General features: G+C 38.8%; 1 protein-coding gene across 2 annotated transcripts in view; it reads right to left on the bottom strand.

The window, feature by feature from the left end:
- Window positions 1-8,126: 8,126 nt before the first annotated feature.
- LRMDA (leucine rich melanocyte differentiation associated) overlaps window positions 8,127-10,113 on the bottom strand; it is a 414,646-nt gene continuing 412,659 nt past the window's right edge. For both annotated transcript variants that reach the window (XM_072424927.1, XM_072424928.1), the window contains one exon: window positions 8,127-8,410. In XM_072424927.1, the coding sequence (XP_072281028.1) occupies window positions 8,331-8,410 (80 nt within the window). In that variant the 3' untranslated portion in view covers window positions 8,127-8,330. The remainder of the gene's footprint in view (window positions 8,411-10,113) is intronic.

Genomic DNA, 10,113 nt, shown 5'->3' with positions numbered 1-10,113 from the left:
GAACGGGTCAGGGCAGACAGCAAACAGTCAGAACAAGCCAGAGTCAGAAACAGGAAATCAGCACTCGGAAATAGACACAAGCTGGAGCCTCAGGTAAACGCACCTATTGCAAAGGCAAGGAGTGTCAGTCTGAACACAGATTATATAGTGAGCCTAACAAGCAGACTGGGTGGGGACTGTATGAGCAGTTGCAGATTAATCAGCTGGAAAGGTTCGGCGACGCCTTTAACTCCAGAGTCTGGACAGAGCAGCTAGAAACAAGGTAAGGGAACCAACTGCTGCTGATCTGACATATGTCTGGTGAACCACAAGTACCAGATCAGCTGTGCTGCTGCTCTGTGACAGTAACCCCCTCTTTTAGGGCCCCTCCGGTTTCTTGGGAAACCGCCTATGAAAGTCCTTCACCAGCAGAGAGATGTGAAGATCTATGTGAGATACCCAAGATCATTCTTCTGGACCATAGCCTCTCCAATGGACCAGATATTGCAGCTTGCCACGGAGAAGTCTAGAATCAATGATGGACTCTACTTCAAACTCTTTCTCAGAATCCACCTGGACAGGAGCAGGAGGGGGGAATTTGCGGGAATAAAGGTTGAGAATGAGCGGCTTCGGGAGAGACACATGAAACGAGTTGGGAATACGAAGACTGAAGGGCAGGTGCACTGTATAGGTAACCCGCAGACGTATGTACTTAGTAGACAACCAGACCTTATCTCCAGGTGCAAATCTAGGGGCAGACCTCCTCTTTTTATCTGCCCACTTCTTGTAGCGAAGAGAGGATTTATGCAATACCCTCCGAGCATCCTCCTAGGCTGTGGAAGCTGGCTCTGACTTCTGTAGCGGCTGGAACCTCTGAACCAGAAGGAATGGGAGGAGGTACTCTGGGGTGACACCCATAGGAAGGGCAGAAACATGTGGATTCGCTGACAGGGCTATTATGAGCAAACTCAGCCCAAGGAAATAATGCACTCCAATTGTCCTGCCTGACTGATGCATAGAGACGGAGAAATTGTTCCAGGCACTGAATGACTCTTTCAGTCTGACCATTGGACTGTGGATGGTAGGCAGAAGAGAAGTCCATCTGAATCTCTAACAGATGACATAGGGCCCTCCAAAAACGAGATGTGAATTGAACTCCTCGATCTGAGAATATGCTGGAGGTAAGACCATGGAGGCGGAACACTTCCTGGGTGAAGATTTTAGCCAAAGCTAGAGCTGAGGGAAGCCTTTTCAATGGAATAAAATAAGCCATCTTGGAAAAACTATCCACTACAAACCAAAACTGTGCAACCATTCTGGGCCTCCTGATGTTTAATTCGTTGCACCAAGGCTTGCAGGGTGCTTGGCAGAGGAATGTCAGCGGGATCCATGGCCTTTGCAAACTGTCATGGATCTGCCACAACTGTTGGGAAGTGGACCCTCTGGGCGGAGGTATGAGCTGAGGCGCAGAGTCAAAGGAACCGCCCGGTATTCGCCAGAGCACCCCACAAGGAGTGATGGACTTTGCACGGGTGTGTTTGAGGGCCGCATCTTGGGCGCCGCCCGCAGCAGACAGCAGCTGACTGCAGATAGAACTAAAGTGTAGAACTAAGACTACTAGACAATCTCGCTAAGACGCTAGACAATCTCGAAAACCAGAACAGGACCAGGTCAAGGCAGGCGACGAATAATCAAAGTCAGAACAAGCCAGAGTCAGAAACAGGGAATCAGCACTTAGACACAAGCTGGAGCCTCAGGTAAACGCACCTATTGCAAAGGCAAGGAGTGTCAGTCTGAACACAGCTTATATAGTGAGGCTAACAGGCAGGCTGGACGGGGACTGTATGAGCAGGTGCAGATAAATCAGCTGGAAAGATTCGGCGACGCCTCCAACTCCAGAGCCTGGACAGAGCAGCTAGAAGCAAGGTAAGGAAACCAACTGCTGCTGATCTGACATATGTCTGGTGAACCACAAGTACCAGATCAGCTGTGCTGTTGATCTGTGACAGTGTATAGAATTTCCAGTACTCAATTTCGCATTACAAAATACAAACAGCAGACCTTAATAATGTCAATTCACATTTACATATTAAAGCAGTAACGCAATAACAAATGGTGCTGAGAGTGAAGGTCCATAATAGCACAAACATCTGCAGTCCTGAGATTGAGAATAGAATTCCTGATATACATGACAATCCACAAACCAAAGGAAATTGCTCATATAATTATATAAAAAAAAAATATTGCTCATATGGGAGGGAGGGGGAGTACATAGGGGAACAAAGAATAGGTAAGTAAGAGTATATGCCAAACCCAACAAATAGAAAGAATAAAAAATTTCCAAGCAGTAATACATTTAAAACTTAGAATGCAACCGCAAAGGAATAACACAATTTAGTAAACATCTGTCTGTAGTAGCAACATTAATAACCGCAGAGCGGGACTCAACCTGCATGAAAATAAGGGAACAAGAACAATATATGTCAAATGTCATTCAGAGGCATTGCCTACAGAAGAGCATAGTCATTGCACCGGGATGAGAACTAGTGGCTCTAGTCTTGGCTTAGTATTTCAAGGTATTGGGGCCTATCCCTAATTAGGATCCACGTCTTGAGCCAGCACTTAGAGGAGCCATCATATTTCCAATTTAGCACCCTATTTAAGTGGGTGGAAGAATAGTACTGCTTATAATCTGGTAGCCCCAAACCCCCATCAGACTTAGGGCGGTGGAGCATTTTCAGAGAGATTCTAACCCTCAAAGGATACCAAATAAACGAAGCGGCCAAACTATTAGGGCATTTCAAAACAAGAGCAGAATCTGTATGGGGAGCATCTGAAAAATAAATAGTACCCTAGAGAGGATATTCATTTTCAAAAGGTTAACTCTCCCCACTCAGGAAAGACGTAACTGCTTCCACCTCTAGATATCCTTCCTAATTGCGTTTAATAAAGGTACATAATTTGCTATATAAAGTCCCGTCACAGAGGCTGTAATCTCAGTTTGTGAGGGCTCCAGGTTTCCAAGTGAATGGGGAACTAGATTTTAGCACCAGAGCAACAGATTGTGGTACAATAATATTTAAGATTTCTGACTTTGAAAGAATAATTTTAAAATTAGATGGATGGCCAAAAATTAGATTAGTTGGCCAAATTTTGTGAGTTCTGCTAATAAGTCAGGAATTCTAGGCTGCTGTACTAAAAACAGTTTATCATCGGCATAAGCTGCCAATTTGTGTTCTGTCAAACCGACTTTTATACCCCGCACATTGGCATTCAGGCATGTTAAAGTGTTCAGGAAAGGTTCAAGCGAAATGGCAAAGAGCAGGGTTGACAAAGGGCACCCCTGCCTAGTACAATTGTGCAGGGGAAAGGAAGGTGTGGCATTCACACATACTTGTGCATGTATAGGGTCATAATCCAGTTGAACATTTCTTCTGGAGGCGCATAGACAACACTTTCGTGTATAGCTACACATCTACATTGGGCAAGGAAATGGGTTCCTGTTTATAATATTTTAAGGAAAAGTCATTGGACCCTGGGGTCTTCCCCGTAGGAAAGACTTGATGGCTGCACTTAGTTCGACCTCTGTGATGTAAGTCTGCGGCTTCTCTCACATTTTTTGCGCGCCTCATGGGTGATAAGTTTACCCGATAATGGCCTTATGGGCTTCATGAACTTAAGCAGGAGAAGAAAAATTACGTAATTCCATTGAGATGGATTGGTCAATTTCAATAACCTTCAAAAGAGAATCATTTAACCTCCATCTAAATGGAGGAGGAGCCTAGCACTGACTGCCTTTTTACATATATCCTAAAGAATATGGCAACCAAATCTTCCTGCTCAAGTTCTCCATCTTTTCTTAGTGTCATCCTGTTGGATGCTTCAATGTAAACCAAACAGAAAATCGAACAAAGGTAGATCTAAGACTTCAACTACAAAGATCTCAATACTGAATGAAAAATATAATTGAACAATTCAGCCCGAACATTTTCTCAAGATATCATTTTTTGGTTGATTTCCTTTTAGAAGCTATAGTTTCTTGAGCTAAGCATCACAATAGGCCAAGGTTTGGGATAAGTCAGTTGCAGACGCAGCCAACTGGGGGTCCTTGTGCAGAATTGGCTTAAAGCCTACCTGCTGAACTGATGTTGGGCTCCTGTAGAGACCCCTGTTGGCCGAGGAGGATCCGGGGCCCTTATGTAGCAGCACATTTCCTTCTACCTATGTTCACCCCTGGAGACAGTATTACTTACTGAGATACATTGTTGTTTCCTATGTATAACAGAATAAAATGTAGTCTCTATATTAAGGTTTATTAGAGGTTAGTGGTACCCATTTATCACTTTTTTCCCAGCATTGTTGAGATCACTGTCCGTGTCAGCACAGTGATCGACTCTTTTTATAGTTTTTCACCTGGTGATCTCTATTTTCCGTCCTGTCATTGGGTGTAAACACTAAAAGGCTAGTTTTAGTTGTTGAACAAGTTATTAAATCCTATGTATAACATGTAAACTCTATATTAAGAGTTTGTCCTAAGCTATTTTAGTTTTTTTTATGTCTCACAACAGTTCTAAATATGTTTATCTACACTAAAAACAAATTATATTCAATGTGCATATCAGAATTGTACTAGAGCATACAGGAAGACCCCAGTATTTGATGTTGATGGGACATAATGACAGCTTCCATAAGCTTTTGAAATCTACCCTGTGACAGATGCGACAGTTAAGTAATGCAATAGCTTGGTTACTGGGAAACATACCTGGAAGTGGTGGTTGTATGACAGCAATATTCCTGTTTGCTGAAAAGTTGGTTATGTAAAGGGTTAGCAGCCTGGGTGACATGGGATGGTTGAGCCTTTTAAACATATTCTTTGTCCTCCCTTAATCTCCCTGACAGTGTGACCAGAACTGCGGGATCAGCCTTTTCACAAGCTCTCAAAGAGCGTATATTTCTGTGGGCAAAGTAAGTCCCAGTCATGTTAGTTTCACAAGAAATCACCATCATCCTGACAAACTGAACTCTCATCTCGGTCTCCTCTATGGCCACAGTTTTGCCCTATAAGGTATGACTGGGAACATACCAATGAACACGCAATGAGACAAGCTTCTGCTTGGCAATATTTATGCTTTTGCATGACCAAGGAAAAAGATAAGTGAGAAAAACAAGCTATTTCAGAACAACACAAGTTGATCTTTTTTTAATGTTGCAGCCAAACCAAAGACAATTCCTTTGAGCAAATATAAAAATGTCAGTACTGTATAGTTAAAATTTGTTTGGAGAAAACTTGAAATAAGGTGTAAAGAGTCCCTATGGTAAAACATATTGTACTTTGCTGATTATAGGTGGCTCATGAATGTAATATTAGTCCTAGGTGCATAAATTATTTTTAATTCCATATGATTTTATATATGTATTTATCCTCTTGAACAGACAGACCAATCTGTCTAGCAAAAGTGACAGTGATATGAATTGGGACAAATGATAACACCGCCAGGGGGGATTACAAAGGTCACCTTGAATTTGCATGGTTTAAAGCTTCTGCCTTAGACTTGTACTTTTTTGGTTCAAAAAAATTTCATGTGAACCTGAAAGATAAGATCTGTGCAGTTATAGTCACTATGAAGCCACATTTTATAGAAGTGGGGAACACAATTTGTGTTTCACTTTTTCTGCTCCCCACTTTTAGAAGGTGTTTGAAACAAACACCACGGATCCCCATTGTAACATATAGCATCCTCTACTTTTAAAGGGAACTACAAAAAAAGCAAATGTATTTATAATTCCAGAAGAGGAATGATACATGTAGTGACATGTTTTAATGTGAGATTATAAGAAGTATGGCCAAAATGAGGAAAATTGTAAAAATAAATAAATAAAAAAGTGATATATTTAAGCAAAATGACCATTGATAAATGTGTTTATTTTAAAAATGGCAATAATTATCACCAAAATATTGTGAATACCACAATCTGAGATTTAATAAATGCGCCTTTACTTTTTCTGGATGCTAGTTTATTGACTATCATGGATATCATTATTAGGATTTGTGTAAATGCATTACTAAAGTTCTGCTCATAATTAATAAGGGACACAGACATTTAGTTGGTTCCTCTGTTCTCACAGCTGTAATGTTAGCTACAGTAATGTTGCAGTTTTACAAGATGGAAAATTGCCCTGTACAATGTCAATTTAAAGGAAACAACCTTTGCTGAAAGACCTGCTATGAAACAATGTCAATTACCCAGAAATCTCTTCCACGTTTGGACAGGCCAATTTTTCCAAAAAGTCTCCTTATTTTAACACTGTCATGAAATGATATACTCCAAACTTGTGTTCCTCAAGCTTTGATCATTCACTTACCACCAGCAATATGTCAGGGTAATGCCCACACTAATAAATGTTACAATGTAAAACACAATTACAATGTGCACAGTATTACTTCAGCTTGCATTAGTAAATGTAAAGTGTAACCTAAATGCATTCTATTTTCTAAAGCATTCTGTATCATAAACTGGCACTTTTTAAAATTTCCTAATTAAATGTTTACATTATTTTTTTAATTTGTTTTTTGTTGCATCTTGGTGTTACTGATCTCCTGCAGCCTCATTTGCAGCCACATTCTGCTTTCATGTGTATATTCTAGTAACTGTTACATCATTTCTCAAGGTAAGTGTCCTTGTAGTTGCAACAGAGGAACATACCTGTGCATTATGCATTGACGACATAGACATGTTCATTATTGGCAGAGCAGGTGAAAGAGAGCCAAGAGTGTTGTCACCTGAAACAAAAGGCACCTGAACAAGGACCTTTATGGCAAGATCCCCAAAAATAATTTTAATGAGAGCTGCTGATCTTTATATCAGATTTTAGTAAATTAATTCACATTTACCTACATACTACTTACAATACGTATAGATAGCTGATCTCCTCTTCTTGGGGAAAATGGGTTAGTATGCAACATCATACTGATTTCTCATCTGACCAACACATTGGCTTTCTTCTCCCAATCACAAGCATGTATTCAGCTAGTAAAAGAAAAGCTTTCACTGGTAAAAACAGGCAAAGACCTTCATAATAATAATACATCTAAAAGGATAATACTATGTTATACTACCAAACAAAAGATGGTAATGATATATACAACTATGCTGTGAGCCCCTTTGAGGTAAGCAAGTGACATGACTATAGACTTTGTGAATAATATTTCGACGCTAGATAAATACTAGATATTAAATAAAAAAAGATTAATGTAGATCTGAACCCTAAATTGATGACATTTAGTTGACACATGTGCGTTATAAACGTTTTGTCATGCAGTTTCTTTACAACACACTTTTTTTCACCTTTTTTTCTTTATTCATTTTAGTGCTGCTAATCTCTTCTTGCATTCTTCCTGCCACTTTCACTTTATTTGCATTCCCTCCAGTGTAGGTTGCTCATCATTGTTCCTTATAGACAATCCATGCAAAATTTGTGTTGGCTCTGCCACCTGTAGACCCCCTCCTCCAGGAGAACATGTTCACCAGCGCAATCAGCAGAATTTTTTGTTATTAAATGCAGATTTTAAAAGATAAAAAACTATTTTTTTTTAAAAATCACAAACATTTCATGCAATTTTGAACAGAAATTTTCCTGTTAAGTTTAAATTTACTTAACATTGACCTTATGTATGGAGCTGTAATCTAAAATATATTCCATATCTTGTTTGGTTAAAAAAATTGGAATGCTATTTTTTTTCTGTCTTGAATGTCCACTCTTTCCTTCCATGACCAGTCCAGCATTGCAGCTGCCAGTCACTGTAGTGGGCAGCAAACACTTCAAGCAAACCTGTCAAAGCTCATTTTAGTTTTCCTGCACAAAGCGTGCCTGATTCTGACAGCCACAAAATTCAAAAAAGAGAAAAGAGTGTATGTCATAGGACTGTATTTGTGTTAAACACTGTATGGGTTAAGTGACAACACAACTTGCTTTTTCATTAAAAGATTACCAATAAAAAGAACAAAGCTGACTCAAATGTGTTTATGTTTGGTTAAAATGGTAAACCTGTGCTCTGACATAGATTTAATCACATTGGCATTTTTGCAGATGGCTGTACCCATATGAAACGAACTCTAAATTTTCCATATTCGGAGGAAAAGAACAAATTCTCTTGTAAAAAGTGTTTTTATTTTCTGTCAACACAAGCACAAGCTGAACATATTAGCCAATAGTGTGTTGGTGCCCCAGCCACAACAGATATGTGTGGAATTCCATTTGATTCATAATTTCTTTAGGCACTTATGTAAGTGTGCGCAAAAAGGAATAGAAAAAAATATCACTTTTCTTGTAAATAACGCTCAGGAAGTTGGTCACAACTGGTCATCCCGAATGAATCTGTTGCCTTCTGAGTGTTTCCCATAGTAAACGTAGCGGCATTTACCTGCAACTCCTGAAATACAAGAAGAATGGAATTCATTATCCCACAGCAAAGCAGTGAACATTAGGAACACAAACATAGGGCCTTACCGCTTGTTTGGATTCATATTCAGTGATAGCCTAACAAGCATACATTGTCAAAATATCTGCCTCTCAGAGCATTGAAACATGTGCATTGAATGAAACAAGTGTTAACTTACAGTGTCAGGCTAAACAATTAAGTTGGTACATTGGGCCTGATTTATTAAAACTCTCCAAGATTGGAGAGAATAAACTTTCATTGGTGAAGCTGAGTGATCCAGCAAACCTTAACTCCTTGGAGAGCTTTAATAAATCAGGCCCACTGTCTTGACATGAAACGAGTGCCTTTTAAAAAAATGAATAGGCAATGCAATGTGTGATAATGCAGCACAAAACATGCAAAAAGTGAACTAAAGTGTAAAAGTTGAGTTTACTGTTGGTGTTAAGACTAAAAAAGTGGTACATTTTTTCCCTTTTGTTTCTTTTCTTTATAAATTTTGAATTATCAGATAGATCCGATATACACAAACTATAGACTGAATTTCCACTATTGGAACCAGTAGGCTTACTAGTTTTGGTACCTAAAGTACCCCTCTGCTAGGAATTCCTATTTTGCATAAAATATATTCTAGTTTTACTGGCAATAACCATTACATTTTGCATTCATGCTAATGATGGAAACATATGTTGATGCCCCTTTAAACCTAACATTATTTAGGTGTGGACTACTTTTTTATTGAAAAAATGTCCCTGCAAGAGTTTACAACAATTTCTGAATGGAGTATATTACAATATATTTGTTGTCCTAGCAGAGGTTTTAACCTTTTTTTCTCTCATGGTAGCATTTACATTCGGTTGTACACCAGCTCCAGACTGAAGCCATTATTTCTATGATGGATCCTGTCAGATTATCTTCAGAGGGAGAAAAAAAACTGTGTTTTGAAACTACAATATTTAGATAAATGAAAACCTGTACTGACAAGCTATGGAGGCTGCCATTTCTGACCTTCCGAAAATGATAATAGGCTTGCTGTCTCCAGCCTTAATAAGAAATTGTAAATGAAACCAGGACTTTTAATCTTTATATTTGTTTTGGCTTAGTAAATCTGAGTACATGGATGATCATGAAAGGTGTGGAACTAACATTTTAGAAAAAACGATTAGTAATAATAGCATCCATTTTTCCTTACATTACTTTAATTGCTGCCTTTTTTATAACTGGGACATTATTACTGGGACACGTAGTTCTTCATTAGCTTTGAAATGACTCCCTTTATGATCAAAGAAAAAGATCTACATGTATGTGGAGGGAATATATGTATACCCAATAAAATTGCTTAACTTTCCCAACATATCTAAACAAGCAAACCTTAGATTTTCGTTTACACAATACCTAAAGATAAACATGATGTACTCACTATTAAAAAATGAAAATTTTAGTAGTTGACACAACACAAAATATGAGTTGTGGTGTACTATAGTAGAAGAAAGTGCACCCTTGGCCTCAGAAGCTGGTATTGCCTAAAATGGAAACCAAATCTGGAAAGTTAGATTCTAATTTAGGAGTAAATGTTGGGGTGTACTCAATTTTTCCATGTGGTGGAATGACATTTTTGGTTAATTTAGAATAGAAGAATGAACACACCATGCCATTTTTAAGTAATAGTTATTCCAGTATAGCGCCTTAATCTGTAA

Source organism: Pyxicephalus adspersus, chromosome 10, assembly GCF_032062135.1.
Source record: "Pyxicephalus adspersus chromosome 10, UCB_Pads_2.0, whole genome shotgun sequence".
Lineage (NCBI taxonomy): Eukaryota > Metazoa > Chordata > Amphibia > Anura > Pyxicephalidae > Pyxicephalus > Pyxicephalus adspersus.
This window is presented reverse-complemented; position numbering and strand designations above follow the sequence as displayed.